The 20,943-nt window shown below is 39.3% G+C and overlaps 1 protein-coding gene across 2 annotated transcripts in view; it reads left to right on the top strand.

Moving 5' to 3' along the window:
* The window catches only part of MRPL3 (mitochondrial ribosomal protein L3), a 63,953-nt gene extending 43,616 nt beyond the window's left edge, over positions 1–20,337 (top strand). The window contains exons 9-10 of one of the 2 annotated variants that reach the window (XM_043595406.1): positions 3,654–3,731; positions 19,979–20,337. In XM_043595406.1, the coding sequence (XP_043451341.1) occupies positions 3,654–3,731; positions 19,979–20,131 (231 nt within the window). In that variant the 3' untranslated portion in view covers positions 20,132–20,337. Of the gene's footprint in view, positions 1–3,653; positions 3,732–19,956 lie in introns of both variants that reach the window. The other variant, XM_043595407.1, reaches the window with a different exon arrangement.
* Positions 20,338–20,943: the final 606 nt, after the last annotated feature.

Consider the following 20,943-nt stretch of genomic DNA (forward strand, 5'->3'; position numbering starts at 1 on the left):
TACTTATTTATAAATTCGGACCAGCAGAGTTTTTTAAACTTTAAATCTGAAGGTTTGTTCCCTTTTTTTTTTTAATTTATTTTGAGAGCTTCCATGAGTGGGGGAGGGGCAGAGAGAGGGAGAGAGAATCCCAAGCAGCAGAGCCCAATGCAGGGCTCAGTCCCACAAACCAAACATGTGATCATGACCTGAGCTGAAATCAAGAGTCAGACATTTAACCCACTGAGTCCCGCAGGCACTCCAAAGATTTTTATTCCCTTCTATTATTTTTACATCTGTGAGAGATCACCTGTTTGTATCTGTTTGTGGATATTTTCTTTGTATGTCCAGGGTGGGGTGGTAGTATTTGCATGTGTGTATATGTGAGATATTTCAGTTTCCATAGTATTTTAACACTTAGCCTTTATTAGCTATGAACTGTGGGTCAGACTTTATTTTCACCTCACATGCTTTGTTCTTTCACTACCATTTCTTGACCATTCTCTCCCTTTGTGTAAATTTTTTTTTCACATGAAAGGCCATGGACATGAGAGCCATCTCCTCAGCACACTTATTTTGAAAATGAGACCCAGAGAAGTTGTAACTTCCCTAGTTTCTAATTGCAGGAAGCTAGTATTAAATAAAATTGAAATAAAATTACTACTTTATTTTCAAATTTTTATTTAAATTCTAGTTAACATACAGTTCAGTATTGGTTTCAGGAGAATTCAGTGATCCATCATTTACCTCCAATACCCAGTGCTCATCACAAGTTCCCTCTTTAGTACCCATCAGCCTACTACTTCCCTCCATCAACCCTCAGTTCTCTATCTTTAAGAGTCTTTTGTGGTTTGTTTCCCTCCCTCTTTTTTCGTTTCCCCCCCTCCCATATGTCCATCTGTTTTGTTTCTTAAATTCCATATATGAGTGAAATCATATGGTATTTGTCTTTCTCTGAGTTATTTCACTTAGTATAATATACTCTAGCTCCATCCACGTCATTGCAAATGGCAACACTCAATCTTTTTGATGGCTGAGTAATATTCCATTGTATCTGTATACACACCACATCTTTATTCATCAGTTAATGGACATTTGAGCTCTTTACTTTGGCCACTGTTGATAATGTTGCTATAAACATAGGGGTGCACGTACCCCTTCAAATCTGTATGTTTGTATCCTTTGGGTAAATACCAAGCAGTGCAATTGTTGGATCATAGGATAGTTCTCTTTTTAACTATCTGAGGAACCTCTGTACTGTTCTCCAGAGTGGCTGCATCAGTTTGCATACCCACCAACAGTGCAAGAGGTTTCCCCTTTCTCCACATCCTTGCCAACATCTGTTGTTTCTTGTGTTGTTAATTTTAGCCATTCTGATAGGTGTGAGGTGGTATCTCATTTTGGTTTTGATTTGTATTTCTCTGATGATGAGTGATGTTGAGCCTCTTTTCATGTGTTTATTAGCCATCTGGATGTCTTCTTTGGAAAATGTCTTTCATGTCTTTTGCCCATTTCTTCACTGGATTGTTTCTTCGGTGTTGAATTTGATAAATTCTTTATAGAGTTGGGATACTCACCCCTGTATTAGATATAATCATATTTATATTTAAAATGAGAGTTGGGGCACCTGGGTGGCTCAGTCGATTAAACATCCCACTCTTGATTTCAGCTCAGGTCATGATCTCACACATTCATGAGTTTGAGCACCATACAGGCCCACACTGACTCTCTCTGCCCCTCTTGCACATGCTCTCTCTCCCAAAATAAATAAAATGAATAAATAAAATGAAAACTTGCTACCACTTTTTTTTTTATAATTTACTTATTTTTTAATTTCCATCCAAGTTAGCATGCAACAATGATTTCAGGAGTAGATTCCTCAATGCCCCTTACCCATTTAGCCCATCCCCTCTCCCACAAACCCTCCAGTAACCCTCTGTTTGTTCTCCATACTTAGTAGACTCTTCTGTTTTGTCCCCCTCCCTGTTTTTATATTACTTTTGCTTCCCTTCCTTTATGTTCATCTGTTTCGTCTATTCACGTCCTCATATGAGTGAAGTCATATATTTGTCTTTCTCTAATTTCACTTAGCATAATACACTCGAGTTCCATCCACGTAGTTGCAAATGGCAAGATTTCATACTTTCTGATTGCTGAGTAATGCTCCATTGTATATATATATACCACATCTTCTTTATCCATTCATCCATCAATGGACATTTGGGCACTTTCCATACTTTGGCTATTGTTGATAGCACTGCTGTAAACATTGGGTTGCATGTGCTCCTTCGAAACAGCACACCTGTATCCCTTGGATAAATACCTAGTAGTGCAGTTGCTGGGTCATAGGGTAGTTCTATTTTTAATTTTTTGAGAAACCTCCATACTGTTTTCCGGAGTGGTGCACCAGCTTGCATTCCCACCAACAGTGCAGAAGAGATCCTCTTTCTCTGCATCCTCACCAACATCTATTGTTGCCTGAGTTGTTAATGTTAACCATTCTGACAGGTGTGAGGTGGTATCTCATTGTGGTTTTGATTTGCATTTCTCTGATGATGAGTGATGTTGAGCATTTTCTCATGTGTCAGTTGGCCATCTGGATGTCTTCTTTGGAGAAGTGTCTATTCATGTCTTTTGCCCATTTCTTTACTGGATTCTTTGTTTTTTGGGTATTGAGTTTGATAAGTTCTTTTTAGATTTGTCATCTGCAAATATCTTCTCCCATTCTCCCTTGCCTCTGGAGACATTGAGGAAGACGTTGCATGACCAAGGTCAAAGAGGTTTTTGCCTGCTTTCTCCTCAAGGATTGTGATGGCTTCCTGTCTTACATTTAGGTCTTTTATCCATTTTGAGTTCATTTTTGTGTATGGTTTAAGAAAGTGGTCCAAGTTCGTTTTTCTGCATGTCACTATCCAGTTTTCCGAGCACCACTTGCTGAAGAGACTGTCTTTATTCCATTGGATATTCTTTCCTTCTCTGTCAAAGATTAGTTGGCCATACGTTTGTGGGTCCATTTCTGGGTTCTCTATTCTGTTCCATTGATCTGAGTGTTCTTGTGCCAGTACCATACTGTCTTGATGATTACAGCTTTGTAATACAACTAGAAGTCTGATGCCTCCTGCTTTGGTTTTCTTTTTCAAGATAGCTTTGGCTATTCAAGGTCTTTTCTGGTTCCGTACAAATTTTAGGACTGTTTGTTCTAGCTCTGTGAAGAATGCTGGTGTTATTTTGATAGGGATTGCTGCTACCACTTTCATAACACATCTGTTATACTCTTACATTACAAGTCATCCATAGCATTTGAATTTTTCCTATTCTCATTCAACATTTTGAAGTGCTAGGGGGTGCCTGGCTGGCTCAGTCGGTTGGGCGTCCCTTCGGATCAGGTCTTATCTCGCAGTCTGTGAGTTCAAGCCCCACGTCAGGCTCTGCACTGACAGCTCAGAGCCTGGAGCCTACTTCAGATCCTGTCTCCCTCTCTCTCTACTCCTCCCCCACTCACACTCTGTCTCTCTCAAAAATAAAAACATTAAAAAAATTAAAAATTTTTTTAAAGTGCTAATATGATTACTTTTTAGGCTACTTATAGACTCAGCTTGTAGTAACATATTGCTTGTTTTAATACAAGTATATTCTCAAATTTTTAACTATTGAAATTGCATTTCTTACTTTAGGTGTGGAGAATAAACACAAAGCACAATATAATCTATGTAAATGGCTCTGTACCTGGACATAAAAATTGCTTAGTAAAGGTATGTATATAAAATGTATGTAAACTCTTTATTTTCCATTGTTTGGATACATGAATATGTGCCATAAATTCTCCTTTGGCCCATAAATGTGGCTTGAAAATAAGTGGCTGTTTTTCCATAATCTTTGCCAAATTAAATTTTTTGCCACTTTTCAGTAGTACCTGACTGAAAAAGTTGTACAAAATATCCTGTACCTATGTTCATAAAAACATGAACCTGTGAGAATGGTAGGACCAATAAATAGAGGCTCTTTAGAAATGCAAAAAGGTGGGGTGCCTGAGTGGCTCAGTAGGTTGAGTGTGTGACTTCAGCTCAGGTCATGATCTCACAGTTGTTGCATTCAGTCTCGGCTTCAGGCTCAGAGCTGAAGCTAATAGCTGTTAGCTCTGAGCCTGAAGCCTACTTCAGATTTTCTGTCTCCCTCTCTCTCTCAAAAATAATATTTAAAAAAAAATAGAAAGGCTCAGAGGGGAATATGGTGGCATAAGAGGATGCTGGGTTCACCTCATCCTGCTGATCACTTAGATTCCACCCACATCTGCCCAAATAACCCAGAAAACCACCAGAAGACTAGCAGAACAGACGCTCCGGAGCCAAGCATAGACAAAAGGACCATGGGAGAGGGTAGGAAGGGCGGAGAGGTGGTGGGTGCTACACAGACTGGTGGGAGGGAGCCGGGGTGGTGGAGGAGCAGCCTGCCCAGCAAGACAGAGCCCCTGAAGTCTGGCTTCAAAAGTGGAGGGGCCAGACTCCATGAGTTCTGACAGCCAGTGGGCTGTCATCTGGAATGTTAAAATTCAACAGCTTTGCTCCCAGACAGCAGGGAGGGCAAAAGGACATCGGGAGGGAGAGTTGCTGAGCCCAAGAATACAGAGCCCAGCTTGGTGGGAGAACAAAGGCGCTGTTAAGCACCATCGCCCTCTCCCATCCCCCGCTGAAATTCGAAAGGGAACCAGTTCCCGTCACTGAACTTGCTTGCACCGTGCAAGCGCCCAATGCTGTGATCCTGTGGATCCATCCCTCTGGCGGGTCAGCCTCCCTCCTGGTGCTCCTTCTGGTGCTGCAGGGCCCCTCCCGCAGGGGACCACTGAAGGCAAATGGAGCTAAGCCTGCCCCTCGTGACCCTGTGCACCTTGCAGATCCACCCGGGCTAATACGCCAGATCCCATCAAAGCAGCACGACAAGCCTGGCAGTCTGCAAGTAGCCCAGACAGGGGCGACGCCACTCCACAGTGAGTCCTGCCCCTGGGAGAGGAGAAGATAAGGTACACACCAGTCTGACTGTGGCCCCGACCACCAATACAAGTTACTCCAGACAGCACAAGGGAAGTGCCCTGCAGTTTGGAGCCACTGCAGAGACTACCCAAAATGATGAAACAGAAGAATTCTCCTGAAAAGAAACTCCAGAAAGTGGCAACAGCTAACAAAGTGATCAAAAACGATTTAAGCAATATAATGGAACAAGAATTTAGAGTAATAGTCATAAAATTAATCGCTGGGCTTGAAAAAAGCATAGAGGACAGCAGAGAATCTATGCTACAGAGATCAAGGGACTAAGAGATAGTCATGAGGAGCTAAAAATGCTATAAATGAGGTGTACAATAAAATGGAGGCGGCCATAGCACAGATTGAAGAGGCCGAGGAGAGAATAGGTGAATTAGAAGATAAAATTATGGAAAAAGAGGAAGCTGAGAAAAAGATTTAAAAAATCCAGGAATATGAGGGGAGAATTAGAGAACTAAAGTGATGCAATCAAATGGAACAATCCGTAACATAGGAATTCCAGAAGAAGAAAGAGAGAAAGGGGCTGAAGGTGTACTTGAACAAATCATAGCTGAGAACTTCTCTGATCTGGGAAGGAAAAAGGCATTGAAATCCAAGAGTCACAGAGAACTCCCTTCAGACATGAATTGATCATCTGCATGACATTATCATAGTGAAACTGGCAAAATACAAGGATAAAGAGAAAATTCTGAAAGCAGCTAGGGATACACAGGCTCTAACTTACAAAGATAGACACATAAGAGTAGTGGCAGACCTATCTACTGAAACTTGGCAGGCCAGAAAGGAATGGCAGGAAATCTTCAATGTGATGAGCAGAAAAAACCATGCAGCCAAGAATCTTTTATCCAGAAAGTCTGTCATTCAGAATAAAAGGAGAGATAAAGGTTTTCCCAAACAAAAACTGAAGGAATTCATCACCACTAAACCAGCCCTACAAGAGATCCTAAGGGGGATTATATGAGTGAAATGTTGCAAGGACCACAAAGTACCAGAGACATCACTACAAGCATGAAACCTACAGATGTGACAATGATTCTAAACCCGTATCCTTCAATACACTGAATGTAAATGGACTAAACGCTCCAACCAAAAGACACAGGATATCAGAATGGATAAAAACACAAGACCCATCTATTTGCTGTCTACAAAAGACTCATTTTAGACCTGAGGACACCTTCAGATTGAAAGTAACGGGATAGAGAACTATCTATCAAGCTACTGGAAGTCAAAAGAAAGCTGGAGTAGCCATACTTGGATCAGACAAACCAGACTTTAAAGGCTGTAGTGAGATGAAGAAGGGCATTATATAATAATTACAGGGTCTATCCATCAGGAAGAGCTAACTATTATAAATGTCTATGCCCCAGATATGGGAGCCCCCAAATATATAAAACTATCACAAACATAATTAACCTTATTGATAAGAATGTGGTAATTGCAGGGGACTTTAATACCCCATTTACAACAATGGATAGATCAACTAGACACAGGATCAATAAAGAAACAAGGACCCTGAATGATACATTGGATTGGATGGACTTGACAGATATATTTAAAACTCTGCATCCCAGAGCAACATAATATACTTTCTTCTCAAGTGCACATGGAACATTCTCTAAGATCACATACTGGGTCACAAGACAGCCCTTAATAAGTATAAAAGAATTGAGATCATACCTTGCATACTTTCAGACCACAATGCTATGAAGCTTGAAATCAACCACAGGAAAAAGTCTGGAAAACCTCCAAAAGCATGGAGGTTAAAGAACACCCTACTAAAGAATGAATGGGTCAACCAGGCAATTAGAGAAGAAATTTAAAAATATATGGAAACAAATGAAAATGAAAATACAACAATCCAAACGCTCTGGGATGCAGCAAAGGCAGTCCTGAGAGGAAAATACATTGCAATCCAGGCCTATCTCAAGAAACAAGAAAAATCCCAAATACAAAATCTAACAGCACACCTAAAGGAAATAGAAGCAGAACAGCAAGGATACCCCAAACCCAGCAGAAGAAGAGAAAGAATAAAGATCAGAGCAGAAATAAACAATATAGAACCTAAAAAAAAAAAAACTGTAGAGCAGATCAACAAAACCAAGAGTTGGTTTTTTGAAAAAATAAACAAAATTGATAAACCTCTAGCCAGGCTTCTCAAAAAGGGAGATGACCCAAATAGATAAAATCATGAATGAAAATGGAATTATTACAACCAATCCTCAGAAATACAAGCAATTATCAGGGAATACTATGAAAAAGTATACGCCAAAAAACTGGACAACCTGGAAAAAATGGACAAATTCCTAAGCACCCACACACTTCCAAAATTCAAACAGGAAGAAATAGAAAACTTGAACAGACCCATAAGCAGCGAAGAAATGGAATCAGTTATCAAAAATCTCCCAAAATATAAGAGTCCAGGACCAGATGGCTTCCCTGGGGAATTCTACCAGACATTTAAAGCAGAGATAATACCTATTTTTCTCAAGCTGTTCCAAAAAATAGAAAGGGAAGGAAAACTTCCAGGCTCATTCTGTGAAACCAGCATTATTTTGATTTCCTAAACCAGACAGAGTCCCAGCAAAAAAAGAGAACTACAGGCCAATATCCCTGATGAATATGGATGCAGAAATTCTCAACAAGATACTAGCAAATGGAATTCAACAGCATATAAAAAGAATTACTCACCATGATCAAGTGGGATTCATTCCTGGGCTGCAGGGCTGGTTCAATATTTGCAAATCAATCACTGTGATACACCACAATAAAAGAAAAGATAACCATATGATCCTGTCAATCAATGCAGAAAAAGCATTTGACAAAATTCAGCATCCTTTCTTAATAAAAACCCTCGAGAAAGTCGGGACAGAAGGAACATACTTAAACATCCTAAAAGCCATTTATGAAAAGCCCACAGCTAATATCATCCCCAGTGGGGAAAAACTGAGAGCTTTCTCCCTGAGATCAGGAACACAACAGGGATGCCCACTCTCACCGCTGTTGTTTAACATAGTGTTGGAAGTTCTAGCATCAGCAGACAACAAAAGGAAATCAAAGGCATCAAAATTGGCAAAGATGAAGTCAAGCTCTCACTTTTTGCAGATGACATGATATTATACATGGAAAACCCAATAGACTCCACCAAAAGTCTGCTAGAACTGATACATGAATTCAGCAAAATCACAGGATACAAAATCAATGTACAGAAATCAGTTGCATTCTTATACACTAATAATGAAGCAACAGAAAGACAAAGAAACTGATCCCATTCACAGTTGCACCAAGAACCATAAAATACCTAGGAATAAACCTAACCAAAGATGTAAAAGATATGTATGCTAAAAAGTGTAGAAAGCTTATGAAGGAAATTGAAGAAGATACAAAGAAATGGAAAAACATTCTGCGTTCGTGGATTGGAAGAATATTGTTAAAATGTCAATACTACCCAAAGCTATCTACACATTCAATGCAATCCCAATCAAAATTGCACCAGCATTCTTCTCAAAGCTAGAACAAGCAATCCTAAAATTTGTATGGAACCCCAAAAGACCCCGAATAGCCAAAATAATTTTGAAGAAGACCAAAGCGGGAGGCATCACAATCCCAGACTTTAGCCTCTACTACAAAGCTGTAATCATCAAGACAGCATGGTGTTGGCACAAAAACAGACACATAGACCAATGGAATAGAATAGAGACTCCAGAATTGGACCCACAAAAGTATGGGCAAGTAATGTTTGACAAAACAGGGAAGAATATCCAATGGAAAAAAGTCTCTTTAACAAATGGTGCTGGGAGAACTGGACGGCAACATGCAGAAGAATGAAACTAGACCACTTTCTTACACTAGTCACAAAAATAAACTCAAAATAGATAAAGCACATGAATGTGAGACAGGAAACCATCAAAACCCTAGAGGACAAAGCAGGAAAAAAACCTCTTTGACCTCAGCTGCAGCAACTTCTTACTCAACACATCTCCAAAGGCAAGGGAATTAAAAGCAAGAATGAACTATTGGGACCTCATGAAGATAAAAAGCTTCTGCACTGCAAAGGAAACAATCAAGAAAACTAAAAGGCGACCGACAGAATGGGAAAAGATATTTGCAAATGACCTATCCGACAAAGGGCTAGTATCCAAAATCTATAAAGAAGTCACCACACTTCACACCCGAAAAACAAATAATCCAGTGAAGAAATGGGCAGAAAACATGAATAGACACTTCTCTAAAGAAGACATCCAGATGGCCAACAGGCATGTGAAAAGATGCTCAATGTCACTCCTCATCAGGGAAATACGAATCAAAACCACACTCAGATATTACCTCACGCCAGTCAGAGTGGCTAAAATGAACAAATCAGGAGACTATAGATGCTGGCGAGGATGTGGAGAAACGGGAACCCTCTTGCACTGTTGGTGGGAATGCAAACTGGTGCAGCAGCTCTGGAAAACAGTGTGGAGCTTCCTCAAAAAACTAAAAATAGATCTACCCTATGACCCAGCAATAGCACTGCCAGGAATTTACCCATGGGATACAGGAGTGCTAATGCATAGGGGCACTTGTACCCCAATGTTTATAGCAGCACTTTCAACAATAGCCAAATTATGGAAAGAGCCTAAATGTCCATCAACTGATGAATCGATAAAGAAATTTTGGTTTATATATACAGTGGAATACTACATGGCAATGAGAAAGAATGAAATATGGCCCTTTGTAGCAACATGGATGGAACTGGAGAGTGTTATGCTAAGTGAAATAAGCCATACACAGAAAGACAGATACCATATGTTTTCACTCTTAGGTGGATCCTGAGAAACTTAACAGAAGACCATTTGGGAGGGGAAGGGAAAAAAAAAAGGGAGGGAGCCAAACCATAAGACACTCTACAAAACTGAGAACAAACTGAAGGTTGATTGGGGGTGGGAGGGAGAAAAGGGTGGGTGATGGGCATTGAGGAAGGCACCTGTTGGGATGAGCACTGGGTGTTGTATGGAAACCAATTTGACAATAAATTTCATATTAAAAGAAGAAAGAACTAGAAAAAGGATATTAGGATAACTGTTGCCGAAATATCAATATCCTTCCAAAAAAGAACTTCTAATTTTTTTCTTAAAATACTTTGACACAGGAACTGAAAATACACAAAATGGCAATTCAGTGAGAGAGTCAACAAGACCATTTGGTAAAGGGGCACTTGACTGGCTCAATTCGAAGAGTATGTGACTCTTGGTCTTGGGATTGTGAGTTCAGGCCCCATGTTGGGTGTAGACATAACTAAAAAAAAATAAATAAAACTTTATTTATTTATTTATTTTAAAGAAGGGTGGTAGGGGCATCTGGGTGGCTCAGTTGGTTAAGCATCCAACTTTGGCTTCGGTCATGATCTCAAAGTTCGTGGGTTCAAGCCCCACAACTGTGCTGACAGTTCAGAGCCTGGAGCCTGCTTCGGATTCTGTGTCTCCCTCTCTCTCTGCCCCTCCTCTGCTCACAGTCCGTCTCTCTCAAAAATAAACATTAAAAAAAAAAAGGTGGTAAAAGGTAAACATTTTAAGGAGGGATTCATTGTTACTAGCATTGTTATGATTATACTTTTAGTATTTTAAAAATATGCACATTCATATTTATGTTCAAAAACAAAGTAAAAGAAAAATAATATCATAAATTCGGAAAAAACTGTTGTACTCTCACAGACTTGTTTCTATCAAATAAAATAGAAAGTAAATATTCTGCCTGGGATTTAGGCCAACATAATACAACTTATAAGAAAACACTTTGGGGAGGAGGGGAAGATGGCGGTGTAGGAGGACGCTGGGCTCACCGCGCGTCCTGCTGATCACTTAGATTCCACCTACACCTGCCTAAATAACCCAGAAAACCACCAGAGGATTAGCAGAACAGAGTCGCCAGAGCCAAACGCAGACGAGAGGCCCACGGAAGAGGGTAGGAAGGGCGGAGAGGCGGTGCGCGCTCCACGGACTGGCGGGAGGGAGCCGGGGCAGAGGGGCGGCTCGCCGGCCAAGCAGAGTCCCCGAGTCTGGCTTGCAAAAGCGGAGGGGCCGGGCGGACTGTGTTCTGACAGCAAGCGCGACTTAGCGTCTGGAAGGTCATAAGTTAAAAGCTCTGCTCAGAAAGAAGGAAGGCTGGAGGACGAAGGGAGGGAGAGCTGCTGAGCCCCCGGACGACAGAGCTCAGTTTGGTGGGGAACAAAGGCGCTTGCCAGTGCCATCTCCCCCGCCCATCCCCCAGCCAAAATCCCAAAGGGAACCGGTTCCTGCCGGGGAAATTGCTCGCTCTGCGCAAACACCCAACTCTGTGCTTCTGCGGAGCCAAACCTCCGGCAGCGGATCTGACTCCCTCCTGCTGCCACAGGGCCCCTCCTGAAGTGGATCACCTAAGGAGAAGCGAGCTAAGCCCTGCCCCTCCTGCCCCCGTGCACCTTGCCTACCCACCCCAGCTAATACGCCAGATCCCCAGCATCACAAGCCTGGCAGGGTGCAAGTAGCCCAGACGGGCCACACCACCCCACAGTGAATCCCGCCCCTAGGAGAGGGGAAGAAAAGGCACACACCAGTCTGACTGTGGCCCCAGCAGTGGGCTGGGGGCAGACATCAGGTCTAACTGCGGCCCCGCCCACCAACTCCAGTTATACACCACAGCACAGGGGAAGTGCCCTGCAGGTCCTCACCACACCAGGGACTATCCAAAATGACCAAGCGGAAGAATTCCCCTCAGAAGAATCTCCAGGAAATAACAACAGCTAATGAGCTGATCAAAAAGGATTTAAATAATATAACAGAAAGTGAATTTAGAATAATAGTCATAAAATTAATCGCTGGGCTTGAAAACAGTATACAGGACAGCAGAGAATCTCTTGCTACAGAGATCAAGGGACTAAGGAACAGTCACGAGGAGCTGAAAAACGCTTTAAATGAAATGCAAAACAAAATGGAAACCACCACGGCTCGGATGGAAGAGGCAGAGGAGAGAATAGGTGAACTAGAAGATAAAGTTATGGAAAAAGAGGAAGCTGAGAAAAAGAGAGATAAAAAAATCCAGGAGTATGAGGGGAAAATTAGAGAACTAAGTGATACACTAAAAAGAAATAATATACACATAATTGGTATCCCAGAGGAGGAAGAGAGAGGGAAAGGTGCTGAAGGGGTACTTGAAGAAATCATAGCTGAGAACTTCCCTGAACTGGGGAAGGAAAAAGGCATTGAAATCCAAGAGGCACAGAGAACTCCCTTCAGACGTAACTTGAATCGATCTTCTGCACGACATATCATAGTGAAACTGGCAAAATACAAGGATAAAGAGAAATTCTGAAAGCAGGGGGTAAACGTGCCCTCACATACAAAGGGAGACCTATAAGACTCGTGACTGATCTCTCTTTTGAAACTTGGCAGGCCAGAAAGTATTGGCACGAGATTTTCAGGGTGCTAGACAGAAAAAATATGCAGCCAAGAATCCTTTATCCAGCAAGTCTGTCATTTAGAATAGAAGGAGAGATAAAGGTCTTCCCAAACAAACAAAAACTGAAGGAATTTGTCACCACTAAACCAGCCCTACAAGAGATCCTAAGGGGGACCCTGTGAGACAAAGTCCCAGAGACATCACTACAAGCATAAAACATACAGACATCACAATGACTCTAAACCCGTATCTTTCTATAATAACACTGAATGTAAATGGATTAAATGCGCCAACCAAAAGACATAGGGTATCAGAATGGATAAAAAAACAAGACCCATTTATTTGCTGTCTACAAGAGACTCATTTTAGACCTGAGGACTCTAAACCCGTATCTTTCTATAATAACACTGAATGTAAATGGATTAAATGCGCCAACCAAAAGACATAGGGTATCAGAATGGATAAAAAAACAAGACCCATCTATTTGCTGTCTACAAGAGACTCATTTTAGACCTGAGGACACCTTCAGATTGAGAGTGAGGGGATGGAGAACTATTTACCATGCTACTGGAAGCCAAAAGAAAGCTAGAGTAGCCATACTTATATCAGACAAACTAGACTTTAAAGGCTGTAACAAGAGATGAAGAAGGACATTATATAATAGTTACAGGGTCTATCCATCAGGAAGAGCTAACAATTATAAATGTCTATGCGCTGAATACCGGAGCCCCCAAATATATAAAACAATTACTCATAAACATAAGCAACCTTATCGATAAGAATGTGGTAATTGCAGGGGACTTTAACACCCCACTTACAGAAATGGATAGATCATCTAGACACACGGTCAATAAAGAAACAAGGGCCCTGAATGAGACATTGGATCCGATGGACTTGACAGATATATTTAGAACTCTGCATCCCAAAGCAACAGAATATACTTTCTTCTCGAGTGCACATGGAACATTCTCCAAGATAGATCATATACTGGGTCACAAAACAGCCCTTCATAAGTTTACAAGAATTGAAATTATACCATGCATACTTTCAGACCACAATGCTATGAAGCTTGAAATCAACCACAGAAAAAAGTCTGGAAAACCTCCAAAAGCATGGAGGTTAAAGAACACCCTACTAACGAATGAGTGGGTCAACCAGGCAATTAGAGAAGAAATTAAAAATATATGGAAACAAACGAAAATGAAAATACAACAATCCAAACGCTTTGGGATGCAGCGAAGGCAGTCCTGAGAGGAAAATACATTGCAATCCAGGCCTATCTCAAGAAACAAGAAAAATCCCAAATACAAAATCTAACAGCACACCTAAAGGAAATAGAAGCAAAACAGCAAAGGCAGCCTAAACCCAGCAGAAGAAGAGAAATAATAAAGATCAGAGCAGAAATAAACAATATAGAATCTAAAAAAACTGTAGAGCAGATCAACGAAACCAAGAGTTGGTTTTTTGAAAAAATAAACAAAATTGACAAACCTCTAGCCAGGCTTCTCAAAAAGAAAAGGGAGATGACCCAAATAGATAAAATCATGAATGAAAATGGAATTATTACAACCAATCCCTCAGAGATACAAACAATTATCAGGGAATACTATGAAAAATTATATGCCAACAAATTGGACAACCTGGAAGAAATGGACAAATTCCTGAACACCCACACTCTTCCAAAACTCAATCAGGAGGAAATAGAAAGCTTGAACAGACCCATAACCAGTGAAGAAATTGAATCGGTTATCAAAAATCTCCCAACAAATAAGAGTCCAGGACCAGATGGCTTCCCAGGGGAGTTCTACCAGACGTTTAAAGCAGAGATAATACCTATCCTTCTCAAGCTATTCCAAGAAATAGAAAGGGAAGGAAAACTTCCAGACTCATTCTATGAAGCCAGTATTACTTTGATTCCTAAACCAGACAGAGACCCAGTAAAAAAAGAGAACTACAGGCCAATATCCCTGATGAATATGGATGCAAAAATTCTCAATAAGATACTAGCAAATCGAATTCAACGGCATATAAAAAGAATTATTCACCATGATCAAGTGGGATTCATTCCTGGGATGCAGGGCTGGTTCAACATTCGCAAATCAATCAACGTGATACATCACATTAACAAAAAAAAAGAGAAGAACCATATGATCCTGTCAATCGATGCAGAAAAGGCCTTTGACAAAATCCAGCACCCTTAATAAAAACCCTTGAGAAAGTCGGGATAGAAGGAACATACTTAAAGATCATAAAAGCCATTTATGAAAAGCCCACAGCTAACATCATCCTCAACGGGGAAAAACTGAGAGCTTTTTCCCTGAGATCAGGAACACGACAAGGATGCCCACTCTCACCGCTGTTGTTTAACATAGTGCTGGAAGTTCTAGCATCAGCAATCAGACAACAAAAGGAAATCAAAGGCATCAAAATTGGCAAAGATGAAGTCAAGCTTTCGCTTTTTGCAGATGACATGATATTATACATGGAAAATCTGATAGACTCCACCAAAAGTCTGCTAGAACTGATACATGAATTCAGCAAAGTTGCAGGATACAAAATCAATGTACAGAAATCAGTTGCATTCTTATACACTAACAATGAAGCAACAGAAAGACAAATAAAGAAACTGATCCCATTCACAATTGCACCAAGAAGCATAAAATACCTAGGAATAAATCTAACCAAAGATGTAAAGGATCTGTATGCTGAAAACTATAGAAAGCTTATGAAGGTAATTGAAGAAGATTTAAAGAAATGGAAAGACATTCGCTGCTCATGGATTGGAAGAATAAATATTGTCAAAATGTCAATACTACCCAAAGCTATCTACACATTCAATGCAATCCCAATCAAAATTGCACCAGCATTCTTCTCGAAACTAGAACAAGCCATCCTAAAATTCATATGGAACCACAAAAGGCCCCGAATAGCCAAAGTAATTTTGAAGAAGACCAAAGCAGGAGGCATCATAATCCCAGACTTTAGCCTCTACTACAAAGCTGTCATCATCAAGACAGCATGGTATTGGCACAAAAACAGACACACAGACCAATGGAATAGAATAGAAACCCCAGAACTAGACCCACAAACATATGGCCAACTAATCTTTGACAAAGCAGGAAAGAACATCCAATGGAAAAAAGACAGCCTCTTTAACAAATGGTGCTGGGAGAACTGGACAGCAACATGCAGAAGGTTGAAACTAGACCACTTTCTCACACCATTCACAAAAATAAACTCAAAATGGATAAAGGACCTAAATGTGAGACAGGAAACCATCAAAACCTTAGAGGAGAAAGCAGGAAAAGACCTCTCTGACCTCAGCCGTAGCAATCTCTTACTCGACACATCCCCAAAGGCAAGGGAATTAAAAGCAAAAGTGAATTACTGGGACCTTATGAAGATAAAAAGCTTCTGCACAGCAAAGGAAACAACCAACAAAACTAAAAGGCAACCAATGGAATGGGAAAAGATATTTGCAAATGACATATCGGACAAAGGGCTAGTATCTAAAATCTATAAAGAGCTCACCAAACTCCACACCCGAAAAACAAATAACCCAGTGAAGAAATGGGCAGAAAACATGAATAGACACTTCTCTAAAGAAGACATCCGGATGGCCAACAGGCAAATGAAAAGATGTTCAGCATCGCTCCTTATCAGGGAAATACAGATCAAAACCACACTCAGGTATCACCTCACGCCAGTCAGAGTGGCCAAAATGAACAAATCAGGAGACTATAGATGCTGGAGAGGATGTGGAGAAACGGGAACCCTCTTGCACTGTTGGTGGGAATGCAAATTGGTGCAGCCGCTCTGGAAAGCAGTGTGGAGGTTCGTCAGAAAATTAAAAATAGACCTACCCTCTGACCCAGCAATAGCACTGCTAGGAATTTACCCAGGGATACAGGAGTACTGATGCATAGGGGCACTTGTACCCCAATGTTCATAGCAGCACTCTCAACAATAGCCAAATTATGGAAAGAGCCTAAATGTCCATCAACTGATGAATGGATAAAGAAATTGTGGTTTATATACACAATGGAATATTACGTGGCAATGAGAAAAAATGAAATATGGCCTTTTGTAGCAACGTGGATGGAACTGGAGAGTGTGATGCTAAGTGAAATAAGCCATACAGAGAAAGACAGATACCATATGTTTTCACTCTTATGTGGATCCTGAGAAACTTAACAGGAACCCATGGGGGAGGGGAAGGAAAAAAAAAAAAAAAGAGGTTAGAGTGGGCGAGAGCCAAAGCATAAGAGACTGTTAAAAACTGAGAACAAACTGAGGGTTGATGGGGTTGGGAGGGAGGGGAGGGTGGGTGATGGGTATTGAGGAGGGCACCTTTTGGGATGAGCACTGGGTGTTGTATGGAAACCAATTGGTCAATAAATTTCATATATATAAAAAAAAAAGAAATCACTTTGGGATTTTGAATCATCCATGCTGAAAATAAATTTGTAGTAGAAATAATACCAGCTTATTCCCAGAAATTTTCCAACAATAACAATGAAAATAGATTGAAACTTCAACCTCTGATTTTTCACATTGGGTCAATGTGAATACAAAGGTCTATGTATTCTTTTCATTTCTTAAAGTAGGTTCCATTACTAGCATAAAGTATAACACTTGTTTTAATCCTACAGTAATTAAAATTCCCTTTCTGTAGTTCACTTTTTGACTGAATTGTTCTGATTTTTCTTAAAGAAAAAATACATCTTATGAATTGTTGCAAGTATTTTTTTTTTACTTTTCATATTTTCAGGTTTAAGTAGATTTCCAGTCTCCAGATGACCTGGTTGTTTACACAATGACAGGTTGTTGAGACTGACAAGTTGGCATTGTACTTCCTATAACATTTTGTCTTCATAATTAAATGTACCCCCTCCACATTACAGGTTTATTATATGTTACAAATATCACAACCTAATAAAAGAGACAAGAGGGAAATTAAATTATTTTCCGTAATAAAATTATACTGTACAACAGATGAATTTTTATATGTTGTCAGATCTTCCTTTTCTCCCCATTTTGCTGCACACATGGTTCTAGGCTTGCTTTCCAGCTGAAAGTGGAACACCTCAGCATTTTCTTTGACACCAGTATAGATGAATAGGTCAGCTGTCTTGAAAAACCATAATATGTGCAGTGATATTGTGACTGGTTGTTATAAACAGTTTATAGTCGACATTTATTACTCTTCCACCTACTTCAACAAAAAATTGCCTCCAAAAACTCAACTCTGTTAATGGATGATGGCTCGCCATTACTGAAGACATTCAGAAGGTAGACCACAGGCAATTCCCAAAGGGTAGTCCAAGTATATTTCAAGAAACTAGCATCAAAGAATGTCCAGTCCACTTCGAAATGTTAACACACCAATGAATGTATTTTCAAGAAACATATTTTGATTAAAAAAAGAACGCATCTTGAGAAAACAATCTTCGAACTACAATGTCTAAACAAGTCTTTTGTAACCTTACAGAAGTGTCCGTCCAAACATTAAGATGTGGGTTTGGGGGTGTTTTGTGGGCTTGTGTTTTAAGAGAAGTGGCGGTACACAAGTGTGGTCCACTTTTTGAAAACTTTTTCTGTCATCCCACTTTTTCTATCCTTCCCAGTGATTCCATAGCAAGTGAAAAGAGCCCCTTTGCCCATGGAGATTGAGGCGCTTCCTAGTGGACAGGCAGCCTCTTCAGCATTCTCTCATCCCACAGGAACTTTTGCACCCCACCCCCAGAGTATAGGGCTGCCAGTAACTTTTTTTTTTAATGCTAAAGTTAGTAAAGATGGTCTTAGGGATGACCAACCCGTTTAATTAATGTAAGCATTTTTTGTTGTTGTCTAGATTCACTAAACGTATTAAAAAAAAAAGCCTAAAGAATATGTTTACAGCATTATGTGGTGTATATTATTAACTAATATTTGTGTGTGCTGATTCCTGTAGCCTAATTTATCATTTAAGTGTTTTCTAGATTTCCTGTTTGTGTCCTACCCCTCATCTTTCCTCAGAGGATTTGAACTGCCTTGCCAATATACAGAAATATAAAAAGAATGAGCCAGAGAGTTGAGAGAGTTTTGATGAAGGTGGGGAAATAATGAAGCCAGAGGTTAGATTAAGTGCACAAAAATACATACTGTTGAGTCTTACACATTTGTTAAAGATGGGATGCAAACTCTGCCCCTCAGCTTTAGAACCACCAAGACAAAAGAGATTTAAATAAAATGTCACTCATGTTTCCAATCAATGAATTATAGTACTGTAACATTTATAGTTAGAATATATAAGTAGTGCTTTTCTCTGAAATGTTCAAGTATGATAGATCTATCAAAATGTAAAAGCAACTGAGAATTTGCTGTTTAGATCATTTATGACTAAATTTTCAGTTATCAAATTAGCACAGAAAGTTTTGCTGTTGTTGGTTTGGTTGTTTATTTGCTTGGGTTTTATTCTCCATTCTAAATTCTGAAACAGTTTAAATCAGTAAGAATATGACTCCCCCCGCCCCCACCCAAGTTCAAGTTCAACCCAAGATTAGTGACTTGGAAAGAAAAAATTAAATGAGTTTATTTTCTTCTGAGCAACTAACTGAAAATTCCTTGGAACAATTTTAATGAGAGAGATTAAAATAGATGTGTTTCTGTACATAGCTGTTCCTAGCAGCTGTGTACTTATTTCAACCAAATTATTCGTTTCTTATTGCCAAAATGATTATGCCGTGTTTTACTCTGTGTGTATAATTACATGTAATTTTTTTTTAATTTCTCACTGAATGAAAGCTGTAGAATGACTCAGAAGCTTTAAAGAACCAGTAATGTTTTCCAAAAATAAAACCCAACATTTTAGATCATACCAACATCTGAACTGTTTCTTGGTTTATGAATTTACAGATATAATTAGAATATTTTTAGATTAGAAAGAGCTAATAAAACTAGTGTAAAGACTTATGGAATGATTGTTTTTTGCTAAATATTATTTTGTCCTCTTCTCAGTGATAATGGTACTTGTTAAATGTAAGCTTATTTCTTTAATAAAACTTGGCATTTTTGGTTATGTGCCCTTTGATATAAGACTAACAAAAATACTAGGTAAATTCTTTTTTAAAACCTCAACTCAAAAGAATCTATGGTAGAAAGTAAAATAATAAAAATATATAATAATAAAATAAGATCAATAAGAAGTAGATGGTAATAACTTTTAGGAAGATAGTTTGGATATAGTTGATACCTAAGTAGTAATTTTAAAATATAATTTATCCTCCTGGGCAGTTCTAGAGATTTGTAAGTTATGAGTAAGATATGTAATTATCAGGGTAATTTAGAAGGCAGATGACTGAGTTGAGGAAGGTTGTATTTCTGTCATTGGATTAAGTTTATTGGAATAAAAAGAATACATTGAGTTCCTTTCACTTTATGTAACAGTTGTGTTATTCACATTAGAAAATGTAGGAATAGATATTGTTTATTAATAATTAAAACATACTATCTTTAAGTAACTTAACTGGTACTACTTATTAATAAGGTCTTTGTCCCCCTCCTTCCAGATCAGAGATTCTACACTGCCTGCATATAAGGACTTCTGTAAAAATCTACCATTCCCTACATATTTTCCTGATGGAGATGAAGAAGAACTACCAGAAGATTTGTATGATGAAAATGTGTGTCAGCCTAATGCACCTTCTATTATATTCTCCTAACCTCCGTGGACATGGCAGAACCTCCTGTATTTTATGAGCTTTGATGAGCCAGAGCAATATATAACCAGGAAATATATTTTCCTTTCGTAATCACAGTACCACACTTGTCATCTTTGTCAAGGGCATAAATACATCATTCCATCCCCCAAACTAAATTTTGTTTTAAATAAATTACCACATTAAATAAATCAGTTAAATAGACTGGATATGCCAGATGTCGATGGACCGGCCGTTTGCATACGAGCAAAGTCTTTTGTAATTTGTGAGCTTCATCCTTTTTTACTACATATTCTAAAGTTATCTTAAGATGCTTATGAATTCAGCCTCTTTTGTTAAAGATATTTCTGTCTTCCTGAAGGGGTAGATGTGGAACAGTGTTAAACTTACACTTTCTAAACAGAGAAAGGAAGTAAGATTTTTATTTAAATTATATTTTAATCATTTTTCCTTGCTTTCCCACAAGGATTTAAAGTGGCCTGGGGTTGTACATTCAACAAACTTATGAATCACCTATTTTTAAAAATATTAATGTCCCCTGGGTTTTTTCATTGTATGAAATTAAAACGTGTTTGCTAATGGCTACATTATGTCAAATAATCAAGCTTAACAATGCAAGTATAAGCAGTCCTTATTGAACTACTGGATTTCCTCTGAACCCAGATTCCTGAGGACCCACAGGATCTAACTTTTAACTCAGGATGTTTTCTGAGACTTGATTCATACAGCAACCCAAGAGACATTAATCATACTGCTAGATCACCATATAATTTCCTAATAACTAATGGATTTGTATTTGAAAGGTCCAACAGTAT

This window comes from Prionailurus bengalensis, chromosome C2 (assembly GCF_016509475.1).
Source record: "Prionailurus bengalensis isolate Pbe53 chromosome C2, Fcat_Pben_1.1_paternal_pri, whole genome shotgun sequence".
Lineage (NCBI taxonomy): Eukaryota > Metazoa > Chordata > Mammalia > Carnivora > Felidae > Prionailurus > Prionailurus bengalensis.